The sequence below is a fragment of the Anas platyrhynchos genome, chromosome Z, assembly GCF_047663525.1.
Source record: "Anas platyrhynchos isolate ZD024472 breed Pekin duck chromosome Z, IASCAAS_PekinDuck_T2T, whole genome shotgun sequence".
Classification (NCBI taxonomy): domain Eukaryota; kingdom Metazoa; phylum Chordata; class Aves; order Anseriformes; family Anatidae; genus Anas; species Anas platyrhynchos.
In genome coordinates this window covers 34,852,578-34,872,368 of record NC_092621.1, presented here as the reverse complement: position 1 = coordinate 34,872,368, position 19,791 = coordinate 34,852,578, and the positions used below count along the sequence as shown (strand labels likewise).

The window sequence follows — 19,791 nt, the reverse complement described above, 5'->3', positions numbered from 1 at the left end:
GTGGACCCATCTGCAAATTCTATTTCCTGAATATTTATGCTGAATGTTTGTGGCTGTTGTAATAAGGATATACTTTAGGACTTGCTGCAGAATGGACCCAAGTCAGCAGAAAGAAATGGATGAGGGACTGTATTATCCTAAGTCTATGGCAAGTCTCTCTAGCCATGCAAACAAAGGAAATTATATTCATCCAATAACACTCGTAAAATGTTGAGGTCACAAATATGTCTGATTTAGTTACACATGGCATTAGGTTTGAAGGAACTTGTTTGCAGACCATCATCTGTGCTTTGTAAAATCATCTATCTTGAATTAAGTAATCTTCTTTACTGTAGACTGACTTGAATAAGCACCTCCTGAAGTTAGTTATGGCATTTCAATTGTATCTGTTGTCTGTAGGCTGCGGTGCTGTGATGAGCAACTAAAGATGGAATCTTCGCTAGGCTTTAATCAAATGTGCAAGAATGTCTGTCCTTGTCTTTGGGCAGCCCAAAAGATTCTGTACTTTGAGGGATTGATAAACATTACAAACCACTTGATTTTTTTTTTTTTTTGAAACATATGTAGGTATGCATGAAATATATAACTTCATGTGTTCAAAATGTACTTGATGTAACAACTTGATGTTTTCTTTCATAGAACAGGTTTAATTCACAAGTTAATTGTAACAGGCTACCTGGAGAAAAGTGATTGTACCCTGAATACTTCTGAAATCTTTTATGTTTTTGTAGGAACATGACGAATATCATAACTTGATTTGGGAAGAGCTGTTTTGGGTACCTCAGTTGCAGTCCTTCCATTTACACTTTTTTTGTGATGACTTTTTTCCTCCCTGTAGGAGACATGGAATGGAGTAGAAAATGGCCACGTTTCTCACTTAATGCCTTCAACTTTCTTCACTATATACAGAATCATTGAGATACTATAAAGTCAACTACGAACTTGCCTGAGACTGTTTAAGACAGAACAAGATGTCTTACTTGAATACATTTTAATTCCCCTTCTGTATCCAGTGGGACAGTGAGGGCGCATAGAACAAATGCAATGTTTTTAACCCCTTCTGCGATGTTTTTAAACCCTATGAGGAATCTTGAGAGGCCATGACTGTGACCTGTACTTTGGAATTGGGAAAAGATATTGTTGTTCTTCACCTTCTAAATGTTTAGACATGCATTTAACTGGTATGAATAGTAAGGAACAAAAATCAGCAGGAGCTGGACAGAGAAGGTCCACCTAGATACAATGTGTGAGTTATCTCTTTCTGCTTGTACATAGCTGGTCCTCTCAGGTTTAAAAGAGCTTTATGTGCTAGGAGCAGGCAAGAGGTTGACATCAAAAGTTTTATCATGTCAGTATAAACTTCTGATTATTACTGTTATTTGTAAATATCTGACAATTGAATCTATTTTTTGCATGTAAAGTTGTCCTCATAGGAAAAACGGAAACATGCTCAAAAACTGTCAGTATGTTTTATTTATTTTGCTGAATTTCTCCTCTTGTTTCTGGAAATAGCTCAGGGAGGCAAACAGTCTTCAGAGAGGCAAGTTATTAGAAGGCTGATGACTTTTATCAGTGTGTGGGTGAGACATGGGTAACACAGTTTTTATTTAAGATGTTTGTTCCTGTTGGCATCTCTTCAGCTTTTACAAACTCAGTTCATCTTTCCTCAGATCACACATCGTTTTACTGTCTTCTGTGTTGACTACTGTACTCTTCAGAGTATCCCTTATCCTGTCTACTATACTATTGTCAGCCAGAAAATTTAGCTTGAAAGAGAGCATTTGGGCCGTCTGTTAATAACATATCTTTAAGTATATTTATGGCACTCCTTGGCAGTGGCAGCTGCAGACAATAAAGAACGTGCTATTACACTCTTTCAAGCTACTGCAATTGCATGTTCTACCTGTAAAGAATGTTAAAAGTCATGTCCTTTTGCAACGGTTATTATGAATAGAAATTTTCCTGTAGATAAAATAAGTATTATTTTCAGGAAAGTAGATCACAGTATCACAGTATATTGCTGAATTAGCAGAGAAATTGTTACAATGTTTGATTATTTATTAGCTGTTTTCTGCTGGTAAGTTTGCCTAGAAATACAGAATTCACGGAGCATTGGTGTGTCTTCTGAAGTATTTACTGAATGGTAGATTCAATCTCATGTTATGTTTAAGGTGAGTTCTCTTCCTGACTGCCTGGTGGAAGAAGGGACAGGCAACTTGGGGAGAGTACAAGGAAGTTGCCAGCATACACAGAGAAAGTCAGGAAGGTTAAAGTCCAGCACGAGCTCAACCTGGCCACTATGGTTAAAGATGACAAAAAATGTTTTTACAAATTATATTAATGATAAGAGGAGGGACAAGGAGAATCTCTATTCTTTACTGGACTGGGGGGAACATGAGGATAAGGAAAAGGCTGAGGTTCTTAATGCCATCTTTATATCTGTCTTTAATAATCAGACCAGTTATCCTTGGGGTAGTCAGCTTCCCAGACTGGAAATCTGGGATGGGGAGCGGAAGAAACTCCCCACAGCTCAGGTGGAAATAGAGATCTGCTGCTCCACCTGGACTGTCACAAGTCCATGGAGCCAGATGGGATCCACCCAAGGGTGCTGAGGGAGTTGGCGAATGTGATTGCTGGGCCACTTTCCATCATCTATCACTGGTCATGGTCATTGGGAGAGGTTCCGAATGACTGGAGATGTGCTAATGTGACGCCCATCTATGAGAAGGGCTGCAAGGAGATCCCAGGGAACTACAGACCTGTCAGCTTCACCTCGGTGCCAGCAAAGGTAATGGAACAGGGCATCTTGAATGCAGTTATGCGGCGTATGTGGGACCACTGGGAGATCAGGCCCAGTCAGCATGGGTTCATGAAAGCCAAGTCCTGCCTGACCAACCTCATCTCCTTCTATAACCAGGTGACCTGCCTGGTGGATGAGGGAAAGGCCACCGATGTAGTCTACGTAGACTTCAGCAAGGCCTTTCTCATGGTCTCCCATAGTATTCTCCTGGAGAAGCTGGCAGCCCATGGCTTGGACACAGACACTCTTCACTGGGCTAAAAATTGGCTGGAGGGCTGGGCCCAGAGGGTGGTGGTGGTGAATGGAGTGGAATCCAGCTGGTGACCGGTCACCAGTGGTGTTCCCAGAGGTCAGTGTTGGGGCCCATCCTCTTTAATACCTGTATTGGTGTCTTGGATGAGGGAATTAAGTGCTCCCTCAGTAAGTTTGTAGATGACACCAAGCTGGGGGGGAAGTGTTGATCTGCTGGAGGGTAGGAAGGCTCTGCAGAGGGACCTGGACAGGTTGGGTTGATCGCCTAATTGACCCAATGGGATGAGGTTAAACATAGCCAAGTGCTGTGTCTCACACTTTGGCCACAACAGTGTGAGCTGTTTAAGGAAAGGTTGGATCTGGTGTTTAGAGATATGGTTTAGTGGGTGACACTGGTGGTTGGAGCAGACGATCTTGGAGGTTATTTCCAACCTTAATGATTCTGTGATTCTAAGGTAAGTATCATGCAAGGATGTTGAATTCCTTAATGAGGTTATGGCATAATGAATTTTAAATGAACAAGGAAGGACTGGATCAGTATATGGAACAGAGAGATCCTGAAAATTACCAGATGGACAAACCACAACGAGGTCAGGAAATTGCCTGAGCTGTTAATGGCTGGAAAACGTGTGGTGGGTGGAAGAATGTAGACATTTACTCTGTTCTTTGTTTGCTACACGACTGTGAAGTCTAGTTTTGGAAACTGGATATAGAAGTAGGTGTCCTTTGATCTGAATCATTCTGACCATTTTATGTTCATGCATCTCTTCCTCTATTTTAATTTGAACTAAAAGAAGAAGAGACATCATCCTGATGTCTGTACTAAGTAATTCGCGTAAGTCCTACTAATGCCTGAGTTGGCTGTGTATGCACACTATCTGTTATGCATTTTGGACTTGACATATATAATCTGGTCCATCTGCATATCAGCTATATGCTCAGAATACTTTACATGCTGTTTTTTCTGTGTAAGTAAGCTGGTGCATCCTGAATGCATTAGATGTGCTGCAGAAATTACTGAGGTGTAAGCCTGTATTCCTCTTAGAAGTTTACATGGTAGAAGTTCGTGAGTCTGAAGAAGTCGTCGTCTGTGTTTAACTTGAGACTATAGTGTGTTAACTTGAGACTGTAGTGTGATATGGTAGGCCAATAGGAAATGTATATGTTTGGGTGATGATTTGTAGTGAAACCATAAGGGAAAGCCAGTAGGCCGTGAATATTCTGAGTATTACTGTATGTTGCATAATAAATGCTACCTGGTAAACGTAACTTTCTGCCGTGTTACAGAAAGAGTCCCAAAATACACATGCACATTTAATTAAAACAGCTTTTTTCTTTTCCAGGAAAATTTTGAAGATGCCTTTGAAAACATCCCTGTGTAAGTAACATTTTTAATAAAAATAAATATTTTAAAAGCTACTTATACAGCAATAAAGTACTATACGCATATCTTCTCAGGGCACTGTAGCTTTTTTATGCACTGACCGTGTTCGTGTTTTCAGAGCAGTTGAAGTCTCAAGAGTTGGGAAAAGTGAGTGTAATTAGGTTGATGGATATGATAAAGTACTTGTCAACAAATGTGAAAGTTGTAAAGAAAAAGAAATAGTAACTTGGTTGCATACTGATAGCTATAGGCAAATATTTGTATGGTGAAAAATCATAACCTAGTATTAGTGGAAAAACTTCAGATGATAGGACCATCAAAACAAGACTTTTGAATGCAGATTGCTACACCAATTGCTGCACAGGTATTTTTTTCCTGATGAAGTTAGGTATAGTCACTTCTTGAGCGTTACATTTAATGCTGAAGCATTTGTATAATACCTAGAGTAGTAAGGTATGCCCTCTATATGAAAAATGTAATGTAACTTCCTGTAGTCAGAAATAAATGAAGAAGAATCTTGTACATTAGTGTCAAGAACTTTTTCATGTTAATGACCACTCTTTCTTCCTTAGGCTCACTAGCAGGTGCTGTAAGATTAGATAACTTCTTTCTTTGGCCCTTGCTTCCCCTGGGTGAGGGGAGAAAGTGACTCGAATATTTACTTTAAGGATATTTATCCAACACTCACTCAATTCTGTGAGAACGTTATTTCATTGTTTTTGTTGATGTTAGACATGGGCATGGATATTTATTATGCAAAAGTATGCAAAACTCTGGTAATCTTTTGTGTTTATGTCTTCAGTGCTCATAGCTGCCATATAGAAGCTTGTTACTTGTTACAGCTATAGAAGTTAGGCTGATAACAGTTTCTGCTTGCTAGTATTACTTCTGCCTGTATTAAACTGTTATGTAAAAGAATACATGTCCTCCTGTAGGGTGGTAGAGAGAATATTAGCAGTCTGTAGCAGAAGCAGTCTTCTACTTCTAATACTGTCCCTGTGCTTTTACATTGTTGATTGATTCTGGTGAATGTGTATTCTAAAACAGTTTTTGCATTTGTTCAGATTTCACAGCCTTTAGTTCACTGTGTTTCAGTAGCATAGGACCACCTGCAGTTCTTGTGGGGTACCATTAGAGAGATCATAAAATGAGACTTATTATCTATCTTAAATGGGTTATTAGGAAAGGAAAACAGCTGGCAAGTCTGTGTTGTATTAAAACAGCTTCTATTTTTCAACCCTAGGAGAAGTCACAGTGTGACTAACTGCATTCACCGAGCTCTTATTCGTTTTTCTAAAAGATAATGTCATTATAATGAATCTGATTATTCCAGTATTGTCTTTGTAGAAAATGAATTCATCTTCACATCTCAAGAACTGTTTCAGTTTAGGGAATAGCTACATCAAAAAACTTGGGTTATATAGGCTGTGTAAAAGTGGCATTTGAACAGACTCTGAAAGTATCCTGCTGGATTTGAGTTGATTGCATTGGCTGTTAAAATAAGCTGAACTAGATGTAGTAAAACTTCCATAGATGATGAGGGCAGTATATGTTATTATTTGGAAGCCTAGCTCATTGACCTGTTATGAGATGTGCATTTATGTGCTAAATGTTCTTCATGGAATATGTCTTTTATTTCTTTGGTTGGTTGATTAACGTGATTATAAGTCACCAACTTTAACCTTGAAATAATGCAGGGATTAACCTGTCTCACTGATTGGCAGGCTACTGAACTAGTAAAGACCTCACTTTCTATATCTACTAAAATGCACTATGCTTTAATCTTATATTGAATGTTTGGACTCATAAATGTTGCTCAGGTGTGTCCCCAGATAGACAGCTTTTAAATAATACTGTAAAAGAAGCGTGTACTTTCATATTAGTTGATTGAAGGTAAAGAAGCAATAGGACTCTGAAACCCAACAGGATGTACAGATGATCAAACAAGTATGTGAGTTTCCAGCATCAGATTCTGAATGCCTTTATTTTTTGAGTACATTTTTAGACTGACAGATAGTATAAGTGAAAGTACTAGTAATCTTTGAGAGAAGAAATATTTCTAGTTTTCCATGTTTTTTTCTAAATTCTTTACAATTTTTCCAACTTTACAATTTGTGTTTTAAAATTGTTATGAAATCCTGTAGTGTTTTTTTTTTTTAATTTTAATTCTTCGTCTTTGGAAGAAAAATTTGAAGCTCCATTTTAGTAGTTTCGATATGCAGTTTATTCCATTGGAGTTGTCTGGTGATGGTTAACTGACAGAGGATGTCAAGAATAAATGTTTGAACAGCACTGTTCTTCCAAACCGCTAAGACTATTATTTTTTTTCAGTCTGGCTTAGAAATTTTAATTCAGCTGCTGTAATATTAATGGAAAACAGAATTTGATGTGTTTCTGTATCAGAGGACTGTAGGGGCCTGTGATATATGGAAAGGCTTTTGTTACTTTCACACAATATTACTGACCTTGAATTGCTTTCATCAAACTTTTGCAGGTGGGGAAGTTGTTGTAGGCTTTGGTTAGTGAAAGTGTAAAAGGCCTGTAAAATCTTAACCATAAAACATAGAAGAAGGAAAAGTAAACTGATTAAAGCTTCGCAAGATTTTTGAGAAGTATTAGCTTTAGTAAGCATTTAGTAAGTCATTAAAATGACTTAGTGTCAGCTTTTATTTTACACTTAAATGTTCCATTGATTGCTAATGGCCACAGTAAGTCTTGAGCATTTCTGTTGTTATTTTCTTCTGGATTCTGTGTTCATTGTAGGTGACAGTGCTCATGGCCAATTTCTCTGAACTGAGCCTTATGTCTTACGAACCTATACCTTCCCCTACCAGATGACTCAAGCTTTCTCTGCACACATCCTACATACCTCTCCTTTCCCCAGCTGCATCTGAATCTTCCTTGCTCCTGGGTGGTGGTTTCATTTTTCAGCCGGCCAACAAAACAGTTAACTATGGTTCTGTAGCTTTTCTGTCAGTAGGTACGTATTTCAGGTATTTCTGTACTATCTAGGTGTTGATTTTAATTATCTCTTGGATTTACAGTTTCTTTGTTAAATGCAATTGACTGAAACTGCGAATAGGCTAAGATATTAAGAGCATGACCAGGCAGTTGGCATAACCATGTACATTATTTCTGTAGAAAATGAAGCTTGTTGAGAAGACTGCTCAGCTTATGAGATTTAAGCAATAAGAATAGGACAATCTCATTTGAAATAATTGCTGCTGATGACTTGCTCGGTGTTTAGATAATTAGCTGCTTCGCAGTTCTGGGGATTATGTAGAAAATACATATATTCTGTATCCGGGCAGCATTCACCACTTAGACTCTTTCCATTCTCAAATTTTTCAAAAGGTACAGCTATTTAAACAATGTGCATAAGGACTACAAAAAGCAAGCCTTCAGACTTTTTCTGAAAGTTTTAATCTTGTATACCTTGAAATTTTTTTATTGTTTTAGTTTTCAAATAATACTGATAAGTTGCCTAAGGGAAGCTTTTCCTGAATCTGGACCCATTCTCGTTATTTTTCACCTTAATCAGTCTAGAATTAATGGTATTTCTTTCTGTTACTAATACAGTAATAGAAGTTTGAAAGCATTACTGCATTGAAACAGCACTGAATGCTTGTTCACTTCATTGTACTGGAGGCTCAACATTTTGGGAAGCTGTATCTAGTTTTTTTGATTTTGCTGTTGATAAAATTCCTTTTGGAATTTTCTAATGTATCTATGTTTCAATCTCTTCTAATCAGATAAGAAAGTTAAATTGTTATATCTCTTACAGTATATCTGGCATTTATTTGAATGGTTTATTGCAGTTTGATCATACTCAGTTGAATTCAGCTAAAATTAACCCTTTTATTGGGTAGAATCTTTTTTATATATAAGGGCTTTTTCTGTTTACTTACAAGGAAAGAGCTTATTCAAATTATATCAGATCAACTTATTCTTTTAGAATTCTCTAAATCAACAAGTGGGACCTGTCATCATAATATTTTGTGTATCAGTAACATAAAATATTTATAAAGGAACAGTACTGTGTATATTGCTCCAGTAAATAACACACAATTTTACTAATTTAACTTCTCTTTAACTGGCTGTCTTCCATATTATTATTATTATTATTATTGCTTAACTACAGGTAGGTTGTGTAGGTTAGATGCTAAAAGACCAATGAGTTATCTTAAGAGGTTAAAATCCTTCCCTAAATCTCTAGTGCTGGCTGCTGTAACTGAGGACCAGTCCAGGAGGCAATCAGTCTTTGCTCCGATTGTCTAAATGGATTAGATTATTTATCTAGACTCTTTTGTGATCTTGTGTTAGGTACTGTATGCATACTCAGCAACTCTGACAATTTTTGGAATGATCACAAATTTCATGGTTCTATTAGAAGTGTGGAGGGATCGTTAAGTGTAAATATAATTCTTTACTTACTGTCGTTAAAGTCAAAGTATGGCTGTTACAGGCAGTCTGCTGTTTTGCTTAAAACAAGCCATAGAATTTCACATGTTATTTACTCTGTCAAATCTAGCTATTAAATTTTTGTAAGTACTTTGGCTTGGCCATAATTTTTGATGTAGCATGTTCAACCTTATGAAAAGGATAGCTGGGATCAGTGTGAAACTAAATTTTGCCATTACGTGGTACAGTTAATTCTACATCTGCACTGGTATCCCCTGTGGTAAAATAACTCAATAGCTGTAAATAAATCTTTCTGTTTTTGAAGTTCAAGCCTTTGACAATAATTAAGTTTTGTGGTGCTCAGCTGCTGCTTACCAAATGTATCAGCATGTTTCCACCTGAGTGTTGGCTTACTTTAAGTGTTGTACAAGTCTGTTTCATAAGGTAGCTTAGATTCTTGGCGGGTAATAGAATTATGAGCTCAAAAAGATGTATAGATAGAAAAGATTGGTTTTATCCTTTAATTCTTCCTAAAATGTTTCATGAGCATCTGAATTTTATTATGTAAAAACTCAAATACAATTCTAACCTTAGCGACCAAGGTAATTACCAAATTCTGCAATTTGTTCCTTATGTATTTCTGCTACATTAATTTTCCCCTGAATTACTCCGAAATTCTTTCTATTAAATATGGAGACCCATGTTTTCTGTTGTCAGAGTATTATTTTGGAAGTTATTTTGTCTTTGTTTTTACAAGATGACTAAAAAGTAAGGTATGTGCTCTTTCTACTTCTTAACCATATTATGCTTAATCTTGTATTAATCTTGTCATTGCTGTGTTTTTTTTTAATGTCTTCTCTGAAGCTTTAAACTTGTTAAGAACTTAAATGCTCTTTCAATTATATTTTAATTTTCTCCTGTTTCATTTTACTAATTTTTCCTTAAAATTTCATTAGTATGTGACAGGAATGGGTTACCATCAGATTATCATACTTTCCTGTAGTCTACTCGGTGTGCAGTCTTTTTCTTTGAAAACACCATCTTGCCTTTACATTAAGTAGTGGTGTCATTGCCATTCCTGGGGAAATGAAGGTTGGTCAAGGTTTAGTGGGTGACATTGGTAGTAGGGTGATGGTTGGACCGGATGATCTTGAATGTCTTTTCCAACCTTAATGATTCTTTTAATAACATTCACAGTGATTATACTATGGTAACTGGCTGGGTATGTTTTATAGAGGATTACTGGTAGTTGTCTTTGGAAAGAAATGCAATTGTCTGCCTGGCTGATCAAAACCGTTCATACACAGGGGCAACCTTTGTGTTGCTCTATTTGTACAGAAAATTCTGACGCCAGACCTCCAGTTCTGGCGTCGGTGGAAGAGCTGGAAAGATAGTGAAATCTCCTGTGAATACAGTTCAAAAATGAAATAGGGGAAAGATCTAAGCCACAATTTCAAAGAGAAGCAGACAAACGAGTTTTGATGAATAATGGAATTCATAGGATTTTCTATATTTTTTTGCAGCAGAAATGCTGATATTTTGCTGCTATATTACCATTCCTCTTCTGCATTTCCTTTTCCTACCCAAAGCTGGATTTTGTTAATCCTTGATCCTACCAAAGCAGCTCTGTGTGGTATTACTGGGGTGATAGATTAAGTGCCAGAAGTGTTTAAGGAAGTTAGAGCAGGTTATCCTTGTAATCTCAGAAGTGTAGTTAAGATTTCGGTTATACCTGCACATGTGTGTGTTTTGTCAGTTAAGGAAACTGAACAGCTGAGGAAGTGACCCTAAATTCAAATTTGAGTTCTGGGAGCCAGAAGCTTGTAAGAACAATCTTGATCTCCATATGCTTGAATTCATATTCGCACATTGTCTCAAGATGGTGAGAAACAGCGATGACAACTTGTGATCAAAGTTGTATTTTCTTATGCTTGGTCCTCAAGGCAGGGAAAAAAGTGGTCCTGTAAAGGTGATTTTTGTATCCAGTAAATAAGATTTTCATAGCTATGCACATATGACACACTACTTTCTGTCGTCAGTATCAAGATTTGGAACAGCAGTAGTCAAGAAAGCAGCCTAATCTGACCCCTAATCTCTAACCCCAACAGTTCTGTAAATTTGAGGGGTTTTGAGTGGGCAATAGTTATATTATTGTTAAATCTTCTGTATTTATTGCAACTAAAACTTTTGCCTCTAGCGTAAGACTTGTTTGTTGTATTTCAGTAGATGCTTTCAGGATACATCTTACAAATTTTTGTTGTGGTGTCTTCTGGTGACTTTGAAACGTGCAATTCCATGTGTCCATAGCTGCTTAAAACGCATGTGTGGGGGAAACCAGTGACAGACAGATAGACAGACAAACAAAAAAATCCCTCAAACCGAACTCTACAGTCTGAATTGTCATGGCTTGAAGGGGAAGCCTGATGCTGGAGCACACTGGGACATTCTGCACAGAACTTCCCAAAGCTCTGCATCTCTCCCATGCCATTTTTCCTTGCAAGCCTTCACTGAAAGGGTCCTGTGCAGGATAGAACAGCCTATTTTATATGACCCAGTGCTGGCCAAGAGAAGCTTGTCTTCATTGAGGGTAAATGTTTGGGTAGCTGCTTGTGGTTAGCTCTTCTATGAAAGACAAATTAACACCATAGTAGTAAACACAGATACTATGTTTAGGTCAGGGGTTCCTGGTGTCTTCAGGGTAGTAATAGACTTCTGGAGCCTATTGTGTTAGTTTTGATGTTAGAGAGTTAGAATGTGTGATCTGCTGATCACATCCATATGTTATCTCTTTAAATTGCTTTTGGGAAATTAGCGTTTGTCTTATCCTGTGCTTTAATGAAGAATGCTGTGATAATTTGCAGTCATCCAGTTCAAGAGCTTTCTTCTTTGAATATTTCAGGGACTTTGAAAGGGATGTAGATTGTTACCACAGACAGTTCTGTGGTAAAGGATTTATACTGAAATTTTTCTTATGTTTATTTTTTTATATTTTGCTGGAATGAGGAATGTGAATATTCTTTCCTCATTTTTTACAGTTACGTGATCAATCTGTGATCTCAGAGTACTTAGTTGTGTTCACAAACTGATGTCACAATTTTTGAATCATGAGTACTTTGAATAAGGAAATGAAAAAATGAGCTCTGACTTGTAAACAGATGAAAAAATAAAAACTTGTAGGTTATAACTTCTTCAAATATTGAGAAGGATGATCCTTCTTAGGAAATGGGAACTGAAAACCAGTTCTGCCACATGCTTTATTTTAAACTATTAAAAACCACTTTCTGATCTCTCTTCTTTTGACAGATAATTGAAAACTGTCTTGGAAAATTTTGGGAAACAGTTGTGAAGGTGGCTTGTGTGAGCAGCTCGTGTGTGTCTGTGCTTTTTTTCTTAGGTAATCTCAGGAAAACATTTTTTGATATCTGCAGGTGGAAGGCTCATTTTTATCAGTTAAAGGAAGTTGCTGCATTTTTGTGGAAATTGGCTCCTGTCTCTCTCAGCTTTTACAGGGTGGTGTTTTCTGAGGTCTCAAACATGGCCTAAATTTAAGACAGGACATGGTTTGTGTTCTTTGTGAACTGGGTAGGTTTTTATGCGGCTATTCAACGTTGATTCAAGACTGTCTTGTCTCTAGCGTGCAGTTGAGGTGAGAGAATTCCTGTCAAGTCCTCTCTCCCTGCCTCAGATAATGGTAATGGAATTATTGACAGTACACATAAATGCTATTTCCAAGTTGTGTGGTGGAGAGCTCAGAGATCCTTGGTCTTTAATGGTATCAGGAGCAACTTCAAGGAGAAGGTGGAAACATTCTGATTTCAAGGTTGCTGTTGTCAGTAAGTTGTATTAGTCAAGGCAGCTGTCAGTTTCATCTCTGCCTTTCAAACCCTAGAGTAGCACACGTATGTACAAGTGGTTGTGTCTGTTTTGGTGCAGCCCAATGAACAGTTTGACATCTTTAGGATACTGTTGTTATGCAGGGAAGCAGTATTTGAACTCTATAAATGGTTTCAGTCACTTAAAACTTTTGGAAATTTGACTTATTTTAGAAATGGTGTTTACATGGAAGTTTTAGGTGTGAAAGTGCTTAATCAGCCACAGCATGTAAGATTACTCTAGTTTAACTTGTGTTTACTTCAGAAACGAAACACCACATTCCCTCTGCTGTTGCTTTGTGTGACTAGGGAGAACAGAGGGCTGGTGTTGCATCGTGTCATTCAGATTTGTAGAACAGAAGAGATGTGAAACTGGGCTGGCAACAGAATTGTATTTGGTTGGAGAACCTGACCTGCTAAGGTCCTGAAACAGTTAAATTAGCACATGGTTATGCTGTGGGTTAGTTAGGCAGGCAATGGCATGTTGTGACCCTCTGGGTGTTTTAGGGTAGCTTGATGGTGAGCTTGTGGAATTGCTCATAACTGTGGTGGGATCAGGTGATCAGAAGAAACTATAAACTAGCCATTGCTGGCTTGGAAGTTAATGTCAGGGTGGTATGTATTAAAACAATTTCTATTTTTTTCATCGTGGATGCTTGGCATGAGTGACTTCATTCACTGCCTTTGCTTCACTGAGCCAAAACTCCTGTTTTTTCTTTTTTCTTCTGGTTGAGAAAGCCCTATTACTTACACATATTACTAAAGTCCTTTGTGTTGTCTGACATTTCTTTCTGTTCACAGTCCTTGGTTGCCTCCAGTGTTTTAGGAAATACTGTGCACCTCTATGTCTGTGATGCATATATATATTTGTGTGCCAATATATGTGTGATGCAAAATGCATTACTTTTTGTATTTTGAAAAGTAAATTGTTTAAGTAGATAGCCTTGAAGTACGACTTAATTAGCACCCATCTGAAATGGTAAACTTTAGTAAATGCAAACCTATGGTTTCCTGCATTGTTTTACAGGCTTTTCCTGATGTTTTTTTTTTTTTTTTTTTTTTTTTTTTTTTGTTATTTAAGCTCAGTTTGTGACTGTAGGCATAATTATGAACACATACCCTTAGCCTAGGTGTTCTAGCATTAAAGAGCAATTTTAGAAGGTAACAAAAGAGGACGTATTTTAATTTGCTGCTGCTTAGCTCCCATGTGCTGAGCTTTCCCTTTCTCTCTTATCTAGAGAGATTAGACCAAGGGGATGAAACTATTCCTGTTGGAGCCGTTTTGCTTCTGACTCTTACTTTCTCCCATTGGTACTAATGTTCATGAATATAACCAATCCATGTAAACTGCCTCTCTGTGCTATTTTATTTTGCTCACAAGATTTTAAGTAAAACAAAACAAAACAAAAAACAAAACAAAACAAAAAACAAAAAAACACTTGAATTTACAGGGAGAAAGTGTCAAAGGGTTAATAAAAACCATGCTCATTTGCTTGAGGACTACATAAATAATGAAAATCAAACACGAGACAGTTACTTTTCTTCAGTGCTGTTTGCTATCAATTCCTATGTGTTTGCTCTATTTTTGCTGTGGTTGCATTAGTATACTTGTCTGTTTCTGTCTGACTTAAAAGAAAAGATGGTATAATTATTCAGGGAATGCTGTGGCAACTCCCTTTTTGTCTTTAAATATAAATCACTTTGCGTTCCTCCTGTCTCCATTTTCTCCTTGCAGTTAGGAGTGATGGATTAGAATTAGGCTGCAGCACAGATTGGGAAAATCTCCCAGCATCCTCTTCCTGCAGAGACATCAGCTTCCAGCGTTGACTGTAGCTGCTGCCACTCTGACATTTCTTTTAAATTCAGCAATGGAGAGTGCCTGCGATGCCGGCTGCTGGCTTGTGAACTTTTATTCTCTTATTCTTTTTGCTTGATAACTCATTAATGAAACCTCATGGATGCTGAAGAGTGAAATAGTCTGTTTTCTCTGTATGCTTTTCTCCTGTCTTTTTGTTGTGCGGTGGAAAAAGAAGAGTGAAAGAAGAAGCAATTATTTTTGTATAAGGAATATATTTACTTACCTGAAGTTAACCAAATTAACCCTGTGAGTACATTATCTCTGCCTATTAGTCCCTGAAACTGTGATTGTGTTAGACAGATTTATGGAGTTTTATCTGTGAAAATGTACTTTAGCAGGTATGCTGAACATTTAATAAAAAACATTTTGTAGTTCAGATGGAGTTCTCTGGAGAGGAGGGAAAAAATTGTATTTGGAACGGATTTAAGAAGTAATTGTTTCTCCTCTGCACTTTGCTGTGGTGAACAATGCTTCTAGCAAGCAGCAGCATCTATGCTGATGTCAGTGCTTAATCAGCTAGGATGCTGTAGGTTGTAGAACACCGCAAGGTATGTGTTTTGGATGCTGTTTTTTAATATGTGGTAATTTAAGGATAGTATCTGACTTGTAATCATTTCCTGCATTTATAATACACCTATCAAGAGAAGAAGATATACTCTAATTAACCATTTGAGGTTATATGATTTTTTGACTTTAATGTAATGCAGTTCTATGCTTTATAAGTACAAAATGCTAAGTATAATGCAGTGTGTTTTGAGAGATTTTTAGCAATTTAAGGTCTCCAAATTCAGCTATAAGTTCACTGTGTGATAAATTCCAATAAATTATTGTGAAGTTAGGTAGAACACTCTTATTGGTAGAACTACTCTGTCCTAATTTTCTGTTTTGGATCAGAGCCAATATTTGTGTGACGCAGTGCAAGTCCCATAAACATCTGGCCTGATCTGGTGTCCTACTTGCTGAATGATTTATTTCTTGTCCTTTCCATAGCAAGATAAGTGGAATTTTTATTCATTTTGTGTAAAACTGTCAGTAAGCTGTGGTTATTACTTACATATGCTAGCTCAGTTCAGGAGGATCTCTTTCAACGTAATTCCTTGTCAGTGTGTCCTATGCCCTACACCTTATGAGAAACGTTAAACAATCAGAAATTTGGAATACAAACAAAAAATAATTTTATTTTTATATACATGTTGTATGTTAAGTTCTGACTGTATTGTTCTCCAGCACATTCAGATGCTCATTTTTATAATCACCATAGCCTATATTGACCTCAGATGGAGTAATTCATAAAAACTGTTAGTCTGATATGGGGTTTTCAAACATAGGAAATTCTCAGTTTACCTGCAAAGATTGCATATTAAAATATACATCTGAAAATACTGTTGAATCACTGAATTCTTTTAATAAATCTGATAACAATTAACATTTAATAGTGGTATATATTTCCCATAGTGTCCAACAGAACAGTGTAAAGCAAATTTTTTTAACCTGCAGACCATCATGGTGCCTTTTTTTTTTTCTTTCCCCTTAGTCAAACTGTGGTCACTTTTAAATACCTATGATCTAACTGTTTTACTCATGGCGTTTAGGATTACATGTTTTTCAAGGTTGTGTCAAAGTCATGCTGTAGGGGCTTGATTTGCTTGACTAGGATTATTTCACAGTCATTCTCCTGATAAATTGTATGTGCATATTCAGATAGGTAGAAGCTCAGGTAGTTGCAGTGTGCCTTGTTCTCACAATATGGCTGATGCAAATTTTCCGTAATGAATCTTGCGTACTGTGCATGTGCAGTACCATTTGCAGTTGAACTTGAACAAGTAAAGAACTTGGTGTCAGATAAAGCTGCTGATGTTCATTTTCTTTTTAAATTGTAAAAACACCTGAAAATAATTTGATTATTGGGATACCAAATTTGGTTAATGATGAATCCAAATATGACCTTCTAATTTTCTTAAAAAAAAAAAAAAAAAAAAGTGACTACAACAGTAGCCTTTTTTTTTTTTCAGAAGGGTGGACTGGTGGCATTGGCAGTGGTGGATGCTCATCAGCCAATAAGATGAGTTTAGTGTTGGCCCTTTTATTTTCTGTGCTATTTGAGACTTAGTGGGATGAAGAATTTTACCTCAGTTTTCTTTGTGTTGACCCAGTTTTGTTGCATCTGTAGAGCATACATGAGGACAGAGCAATTGATATTTTTTGTGCTGTACAGATGCAGTATCTGTCTAGATATTTATTATTAATGCAGTGTTTCTGATATGAAACACCATCAGATAACCTTTTATCTGCCTCCCCCACCCCTTCAAGTTGTGGAGGTAAAATAGAGCAAATATTCGCATGCAAAATCTTTTGACAGCTTTGTTGCGTTCTGTTACCAGGTTCTCATGAAGCAGTGCTGTAGGCACTGAGTTTATTTTTTTTTTTTAACTAGAACAAACACAGTTCTAGTCGTATCCCGAAATATTTGCATTGTTTCAATGCAAATAGTAAACAACACACCTACACTTCGCATGTTTTCCATATTTTTGCTGTAAGAAAATGACAATTCCTTAATTGTTTTCAGTGAATGCACTTGCCCAAGCCTGGCTGCCAGATGGCCTCATGCTCACTGTCCTTCTCCCTGCCTCTCTTCAAAGAGCTGCAAAATTTTTTTGATTAAATACTAATTTTAATCTATTATTCATCTATTACTATTGAGAAGGCTAAATAGCAGTATGGTACGTGAGATTCTGGGGGGGGTGGAGGTGGAGATCACTGAAGACATGATGTACATACAAAGCAGGGGAGAATTCTGAAGTATTAGATCTTCAAGGTAGCATTAATATCCTGTTGAAAATTTTAGTAGAGTTGCTTACAATTTTCAGAGAAGAAAAGGAAAAAAAGCCTCCTACTTTAGTAAACCTCTAGTCCTCAGTTAAACAACTGTTGTTTCTTTTGGAAAAGCCACAAGTGCAGCACCTGCTTTTTCAAATCTGACAAATAAGACTCAGTTGAAGAATGTAAAGCAAAGGCACATTAATGGTCTTCTGAAAGGTGGTGGTCTGACACCTAAAATGTGATGTCAGATAAGAATTATGAGAAGGAATTTTTATTTGACATTTTTTGTTTTATTTGAATGTTTGAACACACTTGATTCGTAAGACAATATTAAAAATATTTCTACCAATGTGAACAGTAGTAATTCCTAAAATAAAGCAGTGTTCTACTGTAGCATGTATCTAATTTTAGCTTTCCAGAACTTCCTAGAACTTCCTCTTTTAAAGAGGAATAGAGGGTGAACACCCTCTTAAAATGCTGTCACTTCACCCTAACTTTTGGTCTTCTCTTGCTTCTGTCTATCTCATTGTTTAATCATATGTATCTGATCAGTTGTGAAGTTTAATGAAAACTATTTTTTTTTTTTTAACATAGCTAATGGTCTCATTTGTACGAATTCTCCAGTGTCTAAATAAAACAATTTAGTGAAACTGAAGCTTTGCTTGCAAGAATACTCTTCTGGATCCCTTTTCTCTCCCTAAGTCCCGTTTTCACTCTATTGAACTTTTTTGAAACTGATGAGTTTTAAACGCTTCAGGAGAGGTATGTTTGAGAGAAGTCATTTGAACTCATTTGTTTCCTAGTCCCTTCACCAGCTTTGCTGCTCTTCTCTGAATGTGTTTCAGCAACTCTGTACCCTTCTTGTAGTGAGGGTCTCAAAACTGAGACCAGTATTTGAGGTCTGGTCTTACCAGTGCCAAGGAGACAGTCACTTCCCTTGTCATGCTAGCCCCACTGTCTCTGATGCTGTCATTTCAGCCAGTTGTTGACCAACACCCCCAGGTCCTTTGCTGCCAGGCAAAATTTATCCTAACCTATAATCTAAATCCCCCTTCCTTTAGTTAAAAACCGTTGTCCCTTTGTCCTGTTGTTAACTGATTGAGGAAGAGTGGCTCTCCATCTATTTTTTTTTTTTTTTAAGTCCCTTTTAAGTACTGGAAGGTTGCAATGGGGTCCCCCTGAAACCTTCTCTTCTGTAGACTGAGCATCCACATCCTTCTTGGGCCGGGGACCCCAGACCTGGACACAGCACTACATGTGGGGCCTCACAAGGGCAGAACAGAGGGGGACAATCACCTCCCTCCCCTGCTGACCATTCCTCTGCTGATTCAGCCCAGGACACAGTTGGCCTCCTAGGCTGCAAGCACGCACTGCTGGCTCATGTCGAGCCTTTCATCCACCAGAATCCCCAGGCCCCTCTCTGCAGGGCTGCTCTCAGTGAGCTCTTCTCCCAGTCTGTGCTCATGTCTGGGGTTGCCCCAACCCAGGGGCAGCACCTTGCACTTGGACTTGTTGAACCTCATGTAGTTCACATGGGCCCACTTCTCCAGCCTGTCCAGGTGCTGGCATCTCTTCTTTCTGTTGTATCAACTGCACCACTCAGCTTGGTGTCATCTGTAAATTTGCTGTGTGCACTCGATTCCACTGTCTGTCACTGATAAAGATACTAAACAGTACTGGTCTCAGGACAGACCCCTGAGGTACATTATTGTCCTTCACTTATACACATAGAGCCACTCTCTGGGTGCAATCATCCAGCCATTTCCTTATCCACTGAATGGTCCGCTCTTCAAATCCACATCTCCTCAATGTGGAGATCTGGATGTCACATGGGACTGTGTCAAAGGCCTTACAGAAGTCCAAGTAGATGACATTGGTTGGTCTTCCCTTCTCAACTGATGCAGCCACTCCATCATAGAGGGCCACCAGATCGGTCAGGTGCAATTTGCCCTTGGTGAAGCCATCTTTGGCTGTCTTGGATCACCTCTTTGTCTTGCATGTGCCTTGACATTGCTTCCTGGAGGACCTGTTCCATGATCTTGCCAAGACAGAGCTGAGGGTCACCGATCTGTAGTTCCCCAGGTCCTCCTTTCTACTTTTCAAAAATGGGAGTGATGTTTCCCTTATTTCAGTCAGCAGGGACTTCCTCTGACTGCCAGGACTTATCAAGTATGATGAAAAGAGGTGACTACATCAACCAGTTCCCTCAGGACCCTGGGGTGCATGTCATCAGGCCCCATAGACTTGTACCTGTTCAATTTCATCAGGTGGTCTCAAACCTGCTCTTCTCTTACAGTGGGTGGGACTTTGCTCCCCCAGTCTCCATCTGTGGGTTCAGGGAAACAAAAGACTTGGGAAGTCTGACTGGCAGTGAAGACTGAGGTGAAGAAGCTGTTGAGTACCT

The 19,791-nt window shown here is 37.9% G+C and overlaps 1 protein-coding gene across 2 annotated transcripts in view; it reads left to right on the top strand.

The window, feature by feature from the left end:
- Positions 1-19,791, top strand: part of TTC39B (tetratricopeptide repeat domain 39B) — a 78,195-nt gene that overhangs the window by 18,033 nt on the left and 40,371 nt on the right. For both annotated transcript variants that reach the window (XM_038170572.2, XM_038170575.2), the window contains exon 2: positions 4,396-4,430. In XM_038170572.2, coding sequence (XP_038026500.2) covers positions 4,396-4,430 — 35 coding nt within the window. The remainder of the gene's footprint in view (positions 1-4,395; positions 4,431-19,791) is intronic.